The sequence below is a fragment of the Balaenoptera physalus genome (assembly GCF_965194825.1).
Source record: "Balaenoptera physalus genome assembly, contig: HAP1_SCAFFOLD_884, whole genome shotgun sequence".
Lineage (NCBI taxonomy): Eukaryota > Metazoa > Chordata > Mammalia > Artiodactyla > Balaenopteridae > Balaenoptera > Balaenoptera physalus.
In genome coordinates, this window is record NW_028125899.1 from 69677 (window position 1) to 86732 (window position 17056).

Below are 17056 nucleotides of genomic sequence, written 5' to 3' on the forward strand. Positions count from 1 at the left end.
GCACCTGTAGGTTCTCACAGGTGGAAGCTTGCACCTCTAGGTATGGGGGCGAGGGTACCCTGGCCTGCCATAGTAGCCGGCCCCGCCCCGTCACCTTTCGGCCATGCCCTCGGCGCCGCGGTCCCGCCCCCGGCTGTGCGGCCCCGCCCCGTGCCCCCGCTCGCCCCGCTGAGTGCCCCGCCCGCCTCGCTGAGTGCCCCGCCTCCACCCCGGAGAGCGGCTCCACCCTCCCGCCTATATAGCCCGCTGCCAAGGCTGTTCCGCCTTGCTCCTTGGCTGCATGCCCCCGCCCCTCTGCGTAACCAGGCGTCACTCGTCACGTGACGCCCGGCAGTGCTGCGAGGGGTCGGCGGTGGCTCTCGCTCCTGCTGGCACGGTCTGTGCACGGGTGATTCCCGCCGAATGAAGCGCACTGAGGCGTGATGGCGAGGGCCTAGGGGAAGGCGCAGACAGGCCTGGACGCCGCCTGTAGCTGCCTTCGGCCTCCCGGCCTCTGCGCTCTTTCCTGCGCCGTTGCTAGGCAGCCGCATCTGGGCGCGGGAGGCAGGGCGGGCTAATGCGGAAAGGTACGGGTGCCGGGGAGGGGCTGTGATTGCAGAGGGTCCGGGTGTCTGGCAGAGGGCTATGGAGCAGTACTGCATCCTGGGCCGCATTGGGGAGGGCGCGCACGGCATCGTCTTCAAGGCCAAGCACGTGGAGGTGAGCACCCAGCCCTTCCTCCTTCGGTTCCATTGAGATCTACCCGTTGTCCCGACCCACGCTTGGGCTCCTGCCTCCCCGCAGCTTTTCGTGGCGTGCTCCCGCCTCCTTTGCTCTCTTGAGTGGAGGGCGTCCAGCAACCAGCGGTGCTTTCTTCAGGCGAGTGCCCCCTAGGAGCGTGGCGTGGATGTCTCTGAGCTGCTTGCTCAGCGCTGCGCCTGCTGGCCCTGATTTCCCTCCAGCCCGGGGTGGGGGGCGCGTCCCACCCCAACGAGGGCCTCAGGCCTCGGCGTCGCATCCCCTTTTCCAGCCGGGGATGGGCCTGCAGTGTCTGCGTCCTGTCCCAAACAGACTGGAGAGATCGTTGCCCTCAAGAAGGTGGCCCTGCGGCGGCTGGAGGATGGCATCCCCAACCAGGCCCTGCGGGAGATCAAGGCCTTGCAGGAGATCGAGGACAGTCAGTATGTGAGTGGGGCTGGTGTTCTGAGGTGCTGGTTCCCGCCCTCCTCCACTCACTCCCACTCTGAGGTCCTGCAGTCACTCTGTTCACTCATTTGCTTCCTCACCCCTCACTCACTCCCTTTCTTCTCCACTTGTTGTTCACCCTCATTCACACAGTTACTTCACTCATTCATTCCCTGTCGTTCACTCGCTTATTTCTTCGCGTACTCGTTCGCTCATTCACTAACTTATTCCTTTTTTCTCAAAACACTTGGTGATTTCTGATGATAATGATAATTGCCACCTATTGAGCTCCTGTTATGTTCTGCATGCCAGGTTGACTGCTTTATGTATATTGTCCTTCTGAGTTTCGTCCTCTGCTCCGCAAGGCACGCTCAGGCCCTCCCTATCTCAGGCCAGGGGAGGAGGCGCAGCCACCAGCTTACCGGTGCTCAGCTTGTTCCGCTTGTCTGTGGAGGCTTTGGCCCAGGTCTGATCGCAGAATCAGGACGGTTTAACACTGGGGCCTCCCATGGACTCTACCCTCTACTGGCTACTGGCAACACAGAAACCAGCCCCTACCCTGCTCTTGAGAACTGAAGTGTGGTAGGGGAGATGGCCAAAGGCTACAGCGCCCATCTGGCGTGGTTTGTGCTGTGACAGGCCTGGGAGGGGCTGTGGGCACACGAGGAGAGACACCTCACACACCCAGTTTCATTCTCTTTGTGGTATTCTCTCTTGTCCATGTCCTGAGTAGAGGATGTGCTTAACTTCCCAGGGAGTGACAAGGGTAGGTCCACCCACCTAAGGGTGGGTGATACTCTGACTTGTTTCTTATTCTCTGGAGATGTCCTTGATATATTGGGTGACACAAGCATGTTATAAAACTGTGTGTGTCATCTTGGTTTTGTATGAAAATATTTTGTATATATATACGAATACATGCCTGTGTGTGCCATGTCTCTTGTAAAGTCTGGTGGAATAGACTCCTAAGGTTGACTGTAGGTGATAGGATTTTTCTTTTGCTGTTTTTTTCATTATAATTTTGGGTATTATCTGAATGTATTTGTTTGTCCCAATCTGTAAAATGAGTGTCTACTACCCTCAACATCAGAAAAACAGCAATATGGCCATTCTTGTTTTTTGAGGAAAGTAAAAGGGCTTTGCTGACAGCTTGTGTGTGGGAGAGGTGGAGGGCCCATAGGAAGCTGGTGATACGGTCCCATGTCCTGTGCATCAGCAGGCCTGAAGAGTCTACGTTCAAAACACTCCAGATCTTACCCTGGCCCAGGCCATCCTCACCTCTCATCAGAACAACTACAGCAGGCTCCCCTGCCCCCCCGCCCCCCGGCCACTGCCTCCACTCCACAGTCAAAAAATGTACATGAAATCATCCACTCCCTGGCTTGAAAAGCTCCAGAGGCTTCTCTTCACTCTGAAAGAACTGTCACCATCTGCTTCCACCCCGCTCCAGCCTCTTTTTTCATTCACAACTTCTTAAGTGTCTCGCCCGTGATAAGCACTGTCTAGGCTCCAGGAGTGCAGAACAGAGCAGCCTCCTTCCTGTTCTTGCCTCCGGGCCTTGTGTTTGCTGTCCCCTGGCCCAGAGCTCCTTCCCAGATGCCTCCTCTTCTTTCTTCATCAGAATCTTCATCAGAATACCCTATACGTTTGTTGTTTGGTCATTTGTCAGTCATTTGTCCCCTGAACTCCTTCAAGTCCTTCGGGACCCACCAGCCCTTGCTCCTGTTCACTACTGTGCAGCCTGCCCTTGTGACCTCGTGGGCCCTCAGGAAGTATATGTGACATGTCTCCTGCTCTCCCAGTGCTGGGAGTTGTGATCACCTGTGTGTGTGTGTGTGTTTCCAGGTGATTTTCCAGTTCGTGGGCTGGGTGGGGGACCAGACACTGCCCTAAGTCGCCTTTCTTAGACCTCCTTTTCCCTGAGTGTTTACTGGAGCATTAGAGTAGGGACTTGCCTTCTCCTGGGAGAGGGAAGCAAGAGATCACCAAGCTCCCTGATTCTGAGCTCAGATCTCATGCCACCATCTCTGCCTGCCTGGTCGTCTGTTGGTGCAAGGGCTGAGGGTCCCAGAGAGAGTCTGAGCCATGTGAGTCTGGCGGCTGACGGGATGCCCCGCTTGCAGGTGGTACAGCTGAAGGCCGTGTTCCCGCATGGCGCAGGCTTCGTGCTGGCCTTCGAGTTCATGCTGTCAGATCTGGCTGAGGTGGTGCGCCACGCCCAGAGGCCGCTGACCCAGGCGCAGGTCAAGAGCTACCTGCAGATGCTGCTCAAGGGGGTCCCTTTCTGCCATGCCAACAACATTGTACATCGGGTCAGTTCCAGCATGGGCTGGGGTGGGACCGGGGGGGTGGCTGGGCTGTGGGTAGGCCAGCCCTTGATGAAAGGTATGGTTAGAAAAGGGACAGAGGGGGCAGGGCCTATGGGTAGGAGGCCAGGGCTGGGGCCCTGGAGGAGGTCGGGTCTTGCGCTGACCTGGGTGCCCAGCCTGCCAAGCCCTCCTGTCCCGAGGTCCTGTGGGGGCTCTGGAGGGACTGATGCCTCTTCGTGTGCCCTCAGGACCTGAAACCAGCCAACCTGCTTATCAGTGCCTCGGGCCAGCTCAAGATAGCGGGCTTTGGCCTGGCCCGGGTCTTTTCCCCAGATGGCAGCCGTCTCTACACGCACCAGGTGGCCACCAGGTAGGGAGGACCAGTTCCCAAGCAGGACCTGGCAATAGACAGGCCCCAACCCTCCTGCTGGGAAGAGATGCTTCTGGACCTTCTGTCCAAACAGTGCTCTTGGGGCTGGTGTGGGGGCCAGGATGACCTTCCGAGGCAGCTTCCTGACAGACCGGTGACCTGGCTGTGACCACCTGCCCTCCTCTCACAGGTGGTACCGAGCCCCTGAGCTCCTGTATGGTGCCCGCCAGTATGATCAGGGTGTCGACCTGTGGTGAGACGCCTATGGGCTGGGCAAGGGGGAGTGTGGGTCATTGGGTCACCTTTTCCTCCTGGGCATTGAGGTCTCTAAGCCATTTGGGGGTTTTCCTGCTGTGAGCTCTAGGTTGCCATGGGGGTGTCTCCCCTGGTTAGAGTATCTCTGAGGAGTTTGGGATCAGTGTTCCTCCCCATGACAGTTTTGAGCTGGGAGGGGTCAAGTGGGATCAGAGTGGTTGTCCCAGTAGGAAGCTTCTGGGCTGAGGTTGGGGAGGTGGTCCGAGGCATGGGGCGTCTAAGCTGCTATGCAGGGGGTGATATCCCAGGATGCAATGTTCCTGAGTTATCTAGAGGCCTGGGTCCCTGGATATGAAGGCCCTGAACCTTTATTTGGGGTAGGATGGTTTGTATATGCCTAAGAGTTTGAGATTTGGGGGCCGTTTTGGAGTCTGCCCCAGAATGGGAGGAGGTGGCAGTGTGTCCCAGAATGTGAGGCTCTGAGAAGTCTCAGAACTGTTGAGGGGTTGATGTGTGTTCCAGAGTTGAGGCCTGAGAGCTGTTTAAAGAGGGGGATATGCTCTGTGTTCTAGGCTTGAAGTCTTTGACTGTTTGGGGATCTGTATCCTTAGCTATGAAGCCTGAAGGCTACTTTGTGGGTATCTTGACCACAGTGTGAGGTGTGGGTGGTGGTGTGGGGGGATCTGTTTCCATGGTGTGAGATCTCTGAGTTGTTTGGGTTCTGTATCTGCAGGGCTGTTGGCTGCATCCTGGGGGAGCTGTTGAACGGGTCCCCCCTTTTCCCAGGGGAGAATGACATTGAACAGCTTTGCTGTGTGCTTCGAATCTTGGGCGCCCCCAGTCCTCAAGTCTGGCCGGTTTGCAGGGGCCTACAGTGGGAAGGGGTGGGGGCGGGTGGCTTCTATTACCCCAATAGCTAGTGACTCCCCTGCCCCGCACCTTCTCTCTCGTGGCCCCATGCCTCCTTGACTTGCCGGACCTCGGTCCTGGCCCAGCGTGGGGTCTCCTCCTCCCCTGCCCTGCTGGAGGTGCGAGGGCCAGGGCCCAAGCCCTATCCCTTCCCACCCGTCCCCAGCACACACGCATCCAAACCGAGCTGGGCATGGAGCAGGCGCCTGAGATGTGGAGGAAGCACTGAAGGACTGAGTGAGCACGTGATGTCATGAGTGACATGTGAGCAGGGGTGCATGGATGGGGGAGTGATGAGTGAATGGGAGCAGGTAGGTGACAGGGAGCGAGAACTGACACCTTAAGGGGGCTGGCGGGGTGGGTGCCGGCCCTGATGGACCCCCTTCTCCTCCAGGAGATCAAGGACCTGCCTGACTACAACAAGATCTCCTTCAAGGAGCAGGCTCCCGTGCCCCTGGAGGAGGTGCTGCCCGATGCCTCTCCCCAGGCCTTGGACCTGCTGGGGCATTTCCTCCTCTACCCTCCACGCCAGCGCATTGCAGCCTCCCAGGTAGGGTGACACCCGTTGCCCTGACCCTCCTCGTCCGTGTCCTTTTGACTAGGCAGGTTGAGATTCTCAGAACCTGTGATGGGCTGGGACCAGAACCCCTGGAGCCAGGGTTAGGAGGGTGCAGGGCAGGTGTGCCTCTCCTGAGTGGACCCTAGAGGGCAGGTGGCCAGGGGTGGCCCATTAGAAGGGCATGCACACGTCGCAGAAGAGCGAGTCTTGGGTTATTGGTGACTCACTTCTTCGTCCCTTCATTCCTTCAACAAGAATTTACTAGCATCTGGCACGTGCTGAGCACTGTCCTGGACCCTGATCCAGAGTGAACAGACGTGGCTTGTGCCTGTGGGGTCTCCACCCTGTGGTGAGGCAGGGCCGTCAGTCTGTGGGAGCTGAGGGGAGGGATGTTGGGACTGACTTTGGGGTCATGCAAGGCTTCCTGGAGAAGGGCAGGTTTAAGCATGGGGAGCTGTTTTCCCAAGAGAAATGATGAGCAGAGGCCTGGAGAGGAGGACCCAGGAGGGGTGGGTCGTGGCTAGAAGGCAGGGGAGGAGGGGAGGACCATGGGCTGATGGCTGATGGTGTGAGGGCCTCTGTCGGGTGTATCTGTCCATCTGGCCTCATGGCAGCCTCCGCTCCCTGCCCTCGGCACTAGCAGTGTGTGTTTACACATGCCCCTGGCGAGTTCCCATGTCAGCAGCACCTTCAGAGTGTACTGAGGCCAACTGACCACCTCTCAGCCCCCTGCTGCTGCCCCCATTCTAAGCGCCCCCCCGCCCCCATTGCCTCCCAGAACCTGCTTCTCCTGCCCATTTAGTCTTTCCTCCACGTGGCAAAGAGAGGGACCTTGTCCAGGTAGGCTGTCGCATCCTCGCCTGCAGGGCCCTCCTGGGGCTCCCTCAGAGGAGAAGCCAGGTCCTAGTGGCCCACAGCCATCACACATTTGGGGCCATCACCTCTGTGACTCTGCCAACTCCCATTCCCCTTGCTCACTCCCCTCGGGCCCCAGGGCTTCTCCATGTCCTGGGGGTCTGTGCATTTCTGTCCCTAGGCCTCACTCATTCACCTTTCAGGTCTCTGCTTGAGCGCCACCTCCCAGGGGCCTCCCTTCACCATTCTTCAGGCCTGCAGCCCCTCCAGTATTCCTCATCCCCCCCTCATACTTTCTCTTTCCCACATCACTAATCATTTGATGCCCTGTTTGTCTTACTTCTTTATCGTGTTTATTACCCCCACTCCTCACTATGTGGAAAACTTGAAGGCAGAGCTCTTTGTTCTGTTTACCGCTGCATCTCCTGTCTCTGGAGCAGTGCGCAAACAGTGAGCACTGCGAGGTGTTGGAGTCACCTGAACGATGAGCAGATGAAGGCAAAATCCTCTCCAGGGCAATGTTCACGTCTCCTCCTCGGAGGGAAGTGGCTGAAGCTGGGACGGGGAAGTGACCAGTTTCCTTTTGCTGCCCCTTGCTTGCTACCCTCAGGCCTTCCTGCACCAGTACTTCTTCACAGCTCCCCTGCCTGCCCACCCCTCGGAGCTGCCAATTCCTCAGCGCCCAGGGGGACCTGCCCTCAAGGCCCCTCCCAGGACCCCCCCCACGTCCATGACCTCCACGTGGACCGGCCTCTCGAGGAGTCACTGTTGAACCCGGAGCTGATTCGGCCCTTCATCCTGGAGGGCTGAGACGTTGGGCCAGGCCCCACAGGCGTGTCGCCCCCTTCCCTCCCCAGGACAAGCCAGGCCTCTTGTTCTTCTGCTCCGGCCTGATTCGACCACAGTGGTCCTGCTCCTGGCCAGGCCATCCAGCCTCAGCAGAGGGGACCCTCGGCCTGTGCTGTCGGCCTCCCATCTGTTGCTGGTAACAGATCCATCAGAAGGAGGCAGTGAGTTCCGCTGCCATGCCTGCCATGGGGCTGGTTCTCTAGTTGCTGCCTTCCTGGTCAGGGACAGTCCTGGTAGAGCCATTTGGGGGAGCGCTGAGTGTAGGATGTCCTCATGTCGGAAATCCAAGTGGGAAGGAAAGTTTGGTTTGATTTTGTTCTCAGAGACATTAAACACTAGTTCACTTTTGAGATTTATTATAAAAACGCCCGGTAGTTCTACGTGATGTATGCCCCTCTTCCTTTCCAGTTGAGGGAAGTGGCTGAGGTAGCATCATCCCCTGGCCCTTGCTTCTCTGTGGTCACTGGGAAAGTGGCCCCATTCATGGCGACTTTAGTCTTGGGGGATTGCTAGGTGCTTCATGTGACAGAGCTCCCTTTTGGAGGTGAGTTGGCAGAAATCAGGACCCAGGAATGGCTCAAGTTGGGGACCCAATAAGTGACCCTCCACACCTTAAGCTGGTTTACCAACATCACCCTCAGGATACGGGTGAGCCTGGACCACATGGGCCTCCTCTTTACTCAGAGATACTGGGCAAATAAGAAGACAGACATTCCTGGAACTCATTTGTTAATTCAGTAAATCCCAATACAATCTGAACTGGCTCTTGTTTTTCTTATTAAATAATTTGGTAAGCCAATTCTAAAATATATGCGGAAATGAAAGGGTTAAGAGGAGGCAGAAGCAGAAGAAAAGGCAAAAAATGATGAAAGGACTTACCCTATCAGATACCAAGACTATCATAGGGCTGTAATAAATAAGCAATGTGGTATTGGTTCACAGATAGATAAAAACAGAGAAGTCAGAGAAACTTATTCTTAGCAATCTTGTATTCTTAAAATATTCATTTTGTGCTCATGTGGCTAAAATTCTGTAAGCACTGCAGTCACAGAGGTGACTAACAGTGCCACAGTCACTGCTCTCCAAGCTCTTAGAGGGCAAAGCACAGTAAACTCTAGTTGTTGCTTTCAGGGAAGAGTCTGAGTGTCCCATATGTCTTTAAAGATGTTTTAAGGATCTGGCCTCTGCCTGTTTGTCCAGCCACATCTGTAGACTCTAAGCTTCAGTCTAGCTCAATTTCTGGTGTCTCTCACCTTCGTATGAACGCAAGTCTGTACCCAAACCCTGACCACTGACCCTCAGCCAGTTCCACTCACAAAGACTCTAACGCTTACTCCACCCTGACATTGACCCTCACCTTTACCTTAAACCTTACACTTAACCTGATCCTATCACCCTGACCCTGACATATACACTGACTCTCACCCTCACTCAATTCTTTGCCAGCCCCTTCCCCACCCATGCCTGGCTTTGATCTTGGCATTGACTCTGACCCTCACCCAAACTCTGACCCCGTTTGACCTAGAACTAAACCTTGTCCATGAACTTGGCTCTCATCTTAACCTTAACCCTGGGTCTCTAATTGACATTCCTCTTACCTTGATGCTCATTATGATCCTGATCCTGACCGTTAACATGTCCCTGACACTTGTCCTGAGCTTGACTTATCTTTGACAATGACAGCTTCTCTCACACTGATTGTGAATACTGTGATAAATGAGATACTCACCACCTTCAATCTGATTCTGACCCTCAACTTCACTCTGCCCCTAGACTGAATCCTCACCTTGACAAGGACCATCATACTGACACACCCTGCCCTTGAACTTGCACCTTGATGCTGAACTACACTGTACACTCAAGCTGAAACTAGTCTGCACACCAAGCCTGACCATGATCCTGATCCTGACCCTCATCTTGACCTAGACCTCAACTTCATCCTGACCTGGGTCCTCATCCTAATGCTGAGCCTCACACAGAACATGGACTCACACTTGGCTGTCACCATTGACACCCTAATCCCATCATGACCTTGAACCTAATCTAGACCCTGACCCTGAATTGAACTTCACACTGACACTGACTTTCATTATTATGATGACTCGTCCTCAGCCTGATCGTCACCTTCATCTTGACCCATCCTCACTTTGAAACTTAACCTTGAACTTGATTTTGACTATAAACCAAACTCTGACCCTCTGTGGTAAGCAGAATAATGTCCCCCCCCCCACCAAAGATGCCCATGTCCTAACCTATGAATACATTGCCTTACACACAAAAGGGACTTGGCAAATGTGATTAAAGCGTACAGACTTTGAGATGGAAAGAGTGTCCTGGATTATGCAGATTGGGCCAATGTAATGGGGGTTGGGGGGAGGGAGAGTTGGAGGAGGAGGACTTAATTCCTTCCAGCAGCAATAGAAAAGGGACCCACCTTGACTTTTAATTGACCTTGACCTTCACAATGAACATCATGTTCACCCTGACCCTGACACTACCTCACATTGATCTTGACCCTGAACCTGACACTGACTCTAATCCTGAACATCAACCTCACCCTCACCTTGACCCTGAATCCTACACGGAACTGGACATCCACTGTCAACTTGAATCCAACTTTCAATCTTACTTTCACCCTGACAATAACCATCATCCTAATCCTGACATTCATCCTCTCACTGATCCTCTCGAATGGAGCCTCAACCTGATCCTAACCTTGGCTCTCACACTGATCTTGAACTTGATCTTGAACCTAACCCTGGATCTAAAATTTCCCTCATAGTGATCTTGTCCTTGAACCTGATTCTGACACCATGACCCTGACCATTGTCTTATCTTGATCCTTAACCTGACATAGAATTTTACCTTGAACTGGACACTCACCCTCACGCTGATTCTGATCTTCATCACTCTGTCTCTGATCTTACCCTCATCCTGACTGTGACCCTGGCTGCTCTGACATTGAGCTTGATCATGACCTTCACCCTTACACTAACTCTGATCTGATCTTGGCCAGGGCCACGACCAAAACCAGGGTGAGGTCCAGGGTTGGGGCTAAGGCTAGGTAGGGTGAGAGCCCGGGCAGGGGCCATGATGAGGGAAGTACCAGGTTAGAGCCAGGGCTTGGGCAAGGGCCAGTGCCAGTGTAAGACGGAGGCTGAGGATCATTCTGAAGGTGATTGTGAAGGCCAGGGTCGGGGCTAGGGCAAAGCTCAGGATGAAGGTGTGTATTAGGGTGAGTCAGGGTCAGGTGAGGGTAGGGACAGGAGTGTGGTAGATGTCAGATGCTAATGAAATCAAGGGTGATGATTAGGGCGAGGTTGAGGAAGAGGGTCAAGGTCTGGATAAGGGCCAGCACCAGGGCAAGGGCTCGGGAGGTGCTGGGTTCAGGGGCACCACAGGGTCCCGCGTGAGGGTCAGGGCGAAGGTCAGAACGAGGATGAATGTCAGTATAAGGGGGTGGGCGAGGGTCTCAGCGAATGTCAGGACAAGGGTTAGAAGCCAGTCTAAGGCCAAGTAGAAGCAGGGCCGGTGAGCGGATTAGTAGAAGTGGGTGTTCCGAACGGAAGCGCGGAGGCTGGGAGAGGATGAAGCGAGCGGGCGGGGCTCGGCCTGCGGGGGCGGAAGCGCAGCGAAGGCGTAGCCCGACCCAGGCAACCATGGGGGCTGGCGCCGTGGAGCCGCAGATGGGTTTGCCCGAGCTGCTGCACGTCTTCTCCTTCTTGGAAGGCCGAGACATGCTCTGCGTCGCCCAGGTGGATAAGGTAGCGCGTCCTGTCCCAGGCGGTAGGCAGGGCTGGGCTCCTGGTCACTGGCGTGTCCATGGTTGGCCCGTCCCCTCGGAGCCTCCGTTTCCCAAATCTGGGAGGGAGCGTCGGACGGCCCTGAATCCGCAATCTGCAGAGGACGCTCTTGGCCCCCGGGGTGGCGACCTCGGCGACCTATGAAGGGGTTGCTGTGGAAACCTCTTATCCCTCTGTTCCTCCGTCTGTCGGTGTGTCCAGAGCCCCTGTGCGGTTGGCTTGCACTGGGCACCTGTGAACAGGGTTCACCCCTAAGATTGGCCTAGGGATCCCACCTCTTCTGGAATATTCTGGAATTCCCCTTCTGGGGCCTGCCTGGAAAGCCGTGCCCTCCCTGTGAGTGGCACCTCCTCCTGCGGGCTCCGCCTGTCCCTTCCCAGCCAGTCGAGTTCCTGTACTGGCTGTGCTCCCTAAGTGCCTGTTTGGTGCGTTAGTCTGATCTGCGCTTCTGCCCCTGTTGTGCTCCGAGCTCTTCCTCCTCTGTGCTCTTACTCAGCACAACTGTGACTAAATGATCACATACTGTGCTTGTTAAATGTTTGCTTCCCCCCCACCCCCACTAGACTCATTCTTTTGTCTCTTGCATCACTGTGTGTATAACCACTGTATGATCACTGTGTGTATACACTCAGCGTATGGCTTGATATTTAGTGTACTCTAAGTAAATGTTTGTTGAGTAAATGAATTTCTTTACTTTTAAAATACATTATTATATCATTTTACAGAAAGATTAATAAACAGACCCTTACCTGAATTGTGTAATTATAACTTAAATGTATCAAGTAAAATACTGGGTTGCTATCCCCATTTTTACCAATAGGGAAAGTGAGTATCGTGCCGAGAGTGCATTGGCTGAGGTCGCCCAGGTAGTCTCCCAGCAGATTTTGAAAGGGAGGTGCCTTTTACCCTTTGATAGCAGCAACTTCTCCAGGTTCTGGTTTCCCTGTTAGGTAAAATGAGGTCAATAAACCCTGCCTCACAGTGTCATCATGAAGATCAGCATCTAACAGAGGCATTCTCCAAGGCGGGTAACACCCATTTTGCAGGTTATATTACATATTATAATTTTATGTTAGGGAAGTAAGAACATCTCAGTTGGGTTTTGAACTGGGAACTATAGAAAAAAAGAATGCGGAAATCTTCTTACCTGGTTTGATTATTGCAAAGTATCAACTTTACATTCCTACTAGCCAAAAAGATTTCTTAAGGACTGAGAAACTTTGATCTCGGGTGAGTGAGGGCTGTGGAAGTAGGAACCTGGGCTCAGACAGGGTGGTTGTTATTTCTGCCAGGGCCTGGAAAGCCACGTATCTGGCTGGGACCCTCAGTAGGTCTGGGCCACAGAAAGCTCCAGAGTGGTTTCTACTGAAGCTGTATAGGCTCCAGAACCCAGGGTGGCCCAGCTGGAGAGGCCAAGAAGTTCCAGGATGCAGGTGTGGGCCTGAGAGAGGGGGAGGCAGGGTACTGTGATCCCTTCCCAGGGCCACCTGAGCCTCTTCCAGATACTTCTGCAGAGAGCAGTTTGTGGGAATACGGCCTGTGTGCCCTCCCCAGGTAGCAGTTCTGTTCCTGCACCTTGGCATCTCTGGGACATCCCTTTAGCCAGAGCCTTAATTTACTCCATTGCAGCAACTTTCTTATGGGTCCTGCTGCTCTGCCCTCGTTTCCAGTCTTTCCTTCTCTCTCTCTTTTTTATTCAATTGGCCCTACCACGTGGCTTACAGGATCTTAGTTCCCCAACCAGGGATCCAACCCGTGCCCCCTACAGTGGAAGCTCAGAGTCTTTTTTTTTTTTTTTTAATATTTATTTATTTATTTTGCTGCATCGGGTCTTAGTTGCGGCACACGGGATCTTTGTTGTGGCACGTGGGATCTTTCGTTGCAGTGCACGGGCTCTCTAGTTGTGGCGCATGGGCTCTAGAGCGTGCATGGGCTTAGTTGCCCCAGCATGTGGGATCTTAGTTCCTCGACCAGGTATCCAACCCATGCCCCCTGCATTGGAAGGCGGATTCTTAACCATTGGACCACCAGGGAAGTCTCCAAGTCCTTCCTTCTCATAGCAGCCTAAAACACAGTTTGACTTGCCACTCTTCCATTCACAGTTCTCAAGTGACTTCTCACTGTTTTTGCCCTTCTGACTTCCAAGAGTTGGTCTAAGCCTGTCTTCAGCTCCTTTCTCTATGTTCTGATTAAGGCAACTTACTCATCATCTTTTTCATACTTCTGAATCTTTGCCCAAGCGGATCTTTCTCTCCCTGACATGCTTCAGCCGTTTTCTTAGAGGATAACTACTCATCCTTCAGGAGTTGATCAGTAGTTACTTCTGAACCCCTTGGCTCCAACTGAGTTGGTCATTCTCTCCTTTGTCATTCATTATTTGGTGTGTTTTATTTGATGGTCTGAATTTGTCTGTAACTCCCCAGGGTGAGTGTTCTTGAGTGCAAGCACTGGGTCTCATTTAGCTCTCTGTCCCCTCCACAGGGCCTGGCAGGCTAGGCACTAATTGCATGTTGACTGACCAGATACTCTTCTAGGTCTGGAATGAGGCTTCAAGGACCAAGGAACTGTGGAGGTGAGTGGAGGAAGAGCCAGGCCTGCTCAGGAGAGTATCCCTCAAAGGAGAGAGGGGTGTACTTTTCAGCACTCACTGCGTTTCTGTTAAGTAGACAAGAAGGGACAATCCACAGCCCTTACCAGCAGGAAACTCCTCCCTAGTTGGGGGTGTGAGGTAGTATAGTATAGTATATTGAAATATAAGCGATTTTGTTAATCAAGTGGAGGTTGATGTAGGTGGGGGTACCAAACTCAGGGGCAGAAATGTACAGCAAATTGAATGCAGCTGGCTGATAGACAAATCAATAGACAAATAAACCACTTTTATTTGATTTCAACTTTGGTGTAACAACATAGTTATATAAGCATGTTTGATATGAGAACTTAAATAAAATTCAAAAAATTAAAAGTAGAAAATAAAAAATATTTTAATCATTAAATTATTAAATTTTTCTTTTCTGTTCATTCCTCCTTTGGAACCTGACATCTTTTCTTTTGTCCCAAGAGGTAAGTGTCAGATCTTCTGTCTCTTGCAGAATATAGGACAGACTACATAGCCTTGACTATCAACTAGGAGCTATATTTAGTTTTAGTCTTTCCTGATGGAAAACAACTGTTCACATGTAGTTTCCTCCAAACATGGAGGGAATCTTTGCTTGATGGTTTTTATTTTTAGAATAACTGTGAATTGATATATTTGAGAATTGTGGAATGCCAACCTTGCCATATTTATTTTTCAGTATCATACAGCACTGTTCTGTTTGTTGCTTTTTATTCATTTTTTTTATTGCTAATAATATTAATTAGAAAAATGATGTTAATCTCTAGTCAATTTTGAAGTAAGGGAACTTTTATTGGATTTCAGTCTTTATCTCTACAATTTGGGGGATGTACTCTAGATAGAACATTCAATTCTGGAAATTGATTTCTCTGTAGATAAGTGGACAAGAGAATGTCTTGCCAAATGTGATTCTCAAAGACACTGTGTCACTAGAAATAAATGAGTTGACTCATAGATTGGTGTAACTATTTGTGGAAGCCCTTGGAGGGCAATTCTCACAGTTGGAATGGGTAGGATGCCAACCCTAAACCCTAGTCTTTGTTCTCATCTTTACTGATAAACTGGGGTAGGAATTTCCCTTTGAGTAACATAAGTAATATATTTCTTTCAGCAGTTCAAAAAATCTCTTGAGCAGCTTATCACCTAACCCCCACATGTATGCATGGGTTACCATATTGTGTGTACCTCCAGGTTCCTCAAGCAGATTCTTCAGCTGTCTGCAAGCCAAGTCACGAATGGGTTTTCGGTTCATTACTATTTTATAGTTTTTGGTGCTAAACTCTTTTTAGCATACAGTCATTCTTTGGGATGGTATCCTTGACCTATGTTCATATAAAAAACACTGGGTTTATGTTTCTGGAACTGGGACAACTGCAACAGCATTCCAGGAGCATTGTCACATGCACGTGTCATTTCTAATGTTGTACCTGTCATGGGTACTGGGCCCCAAAACTCTCCAGGCCCATAGGAACTCTTACGGAAACAGTAAATGAACATGGTTAACCGGTCATATGTTTTTAATATGTACTCTATAATTCTAATTTAAAACACTTCAAGTTACTTCTTTAAAATGCTTCATGACCTTTTAAATTCTGCCATCTCTTTAACACACTATGTGTTAGATTTTTGGTTAAAAGGAAAATTGCAAATATTTGCTTTTGTTTAAGGTACAAATATTTTTTTTTTTGTTTGTGTACAGTAGATTGTTTTGCTGTTAATTGCTATCTGAAAGGTTTTGGTGCCATGGTGTTTTTTCACTTGATACATCCTTGTATTTCAGAGGCTTGTATTTCTCATACTTTACTCATGTGCACACTTTAGCCTTGTTGACAGTCTGCCCTTTTTTTGGTCAAATCACTTGGTGTTATTTCTTCTGAATATTGGTCATGGTTCCTACTTATGGTTTGATGTATAATGGCCTTAAATATGTAGAAATAGACTTCACTTCCACAAAGAAATGTTATCCCCCCTTTTTCTTAAACCACATTATCTTCTTAGTCTAGCTTTTATTTTCACACTGTTTAGGTTGAGATATGGGTACAAGAAATTTCCCTTTCTGATTATTTCAACTAAAAGAAAATCAACAACATAAGAATGATGATGTGAGGCAGCTGATACTCAGCCTCTTAGTCCAAGAGATAAAAGGGATGGTGAAGGCCACGGTGGAGCTGAAAGCTCATTCTTTTTCGGCTTGCAGGATCCTAGCTCCCCGACCAGGGATAGAACCCAGGCCCTCAGCAGTGAAAGCGCAGAGTCCTAACCACTGGACCACCAGGGAATTCCCTGAAAGCTCATTCTTGTCTGAAGAGTACTGTTCTGTGTGGCCCCAGATAAATTTTTCCAGGTGAGAATTTGATTTCAGTATAGTTAGATCTTCTTCTTTTACCGAATTAGTATGTGAAATCTCTTGATTTTTAAGTATTGGCAGCTAGTTCACATAGGCCAATCCTATGCAGGCCAGACAAGGTAATCTGGATGCCCATTCTGCCTGCAGGCTGTGAGTATGCTACTTCTGGTAGAAGGAACAGGGTTTCAGAGGGTACAGGAAAACCCATATCCAACATAAGCACTGGATCCTTCACAGTGTGTTAGAAGGTCACTGGTGCCTAGTACAGAGCCTGACACATAGGTGCTCGGTGAGTGTACAGGCTTTGAATGGAGAGAAACTCTTTGCGTTGTACTTATTGGGACCATGCGCTGTGAGCTACTTATTTCCCACCCAGCCTCATTTTTCTCCTCTGTGAGATATGACTGGAGTCCTCTGATGCTGTATCAACTCTGGTGACTGTAAATTTTGAAAGCCTTTGTCCATGGGGCCTCCCTAATCCTCTCCCAGATGTTCACTCTCCTTGTGTTTTACTCCCATGGCACCATAGGCTGCCCCTTCTGAAACTTAGCATTTCTCTCCAGAATTTTAGTTTTACTTATCCTCCTAACCACCAGCTGCGAGTACTCATAGGGCAAGGACCATGTCTCACTCACTTTGGGGTCCACAGACTAGGTGGGGATTCAGTATTCTCCATAGTGTGGATGAGCTAATGTTTTATCTTCAACAACCTTATAAGCGAGTTGCTATCATAGAATTGACAGTAGTTACTGATACATACAAGTTAAGGATGCAGACTCTTGGAAAATGGTGGATTAATGACTTCTGAAAATTTTCTCCTCCGTAAAAGCAATGAGAAAACTGGCATAAATTGTCAAAATCAACTTTTACAGAACTCTGGAAATTAACCAGAGACTTACAGTAGTCTGGGAAATGTTTATTCAAGAAAAAAATGGCTTATTCTCAGTAAGAGCAGCAAGTGTTCACTTGCCCTGTTCCCATAACAACCTTCCAGCTTTGTGTTAGCCTTGAATACCAACAGT

General features: G+C 51.0%; 1 protein-coding gene across 19 annotated transcripts in view; it reads left to right on the forward strand.

Annotated features, from left to right (window-relative positions):
- Positions 1–332: 332 nt before the first annotated feature.
- LOC309653686 (cyclin-dependent kinase 20-like) overlaps positions 333–17056 on the forward strand; it is a 50188-nt gene continuing 33464 nt past the window's right edge. For 4 of the 19 annotated variants that reach the window (XR_014259363.1, XR_014259364.1, XR_014259366.1 and 1 more), the window contains exons 1-7: positions 333–699; positions 1051–1164; positions 3288–3476; positions 3722–3843; positions 4034–4096; positions 5402–5557; positions 15885–16031. Coding sequence is in view for 12 of the 19 variants with exons in the window: in XM_082478526.1 (XP_082334652.1) it covers positions 625–699; positions 1051–1164; positions 3288–3476; positions 3722–3843; positions 4034–4096; positions 5402–5557; positions 15885–16031 (866 nt within the window). In the remaining 7 variants the exon portion in view is untranslated. Of the gene's footprint in view, positions 700–1050; positions 1165–3287; positions 3477–3721; positions 3844–4033; positions 4097–4831; positions 4956–5401; positions 5558–7031; positions 8030–9043; positions 9719–13554; positions 13796–15884; positions 16032–17056 lie in introns of those variants that run through there. The other 15 variants (XR_014259369.1, XM_082478532.1, XM_082478533.1 and 12 more) reach the window with 15 other exon arrangements.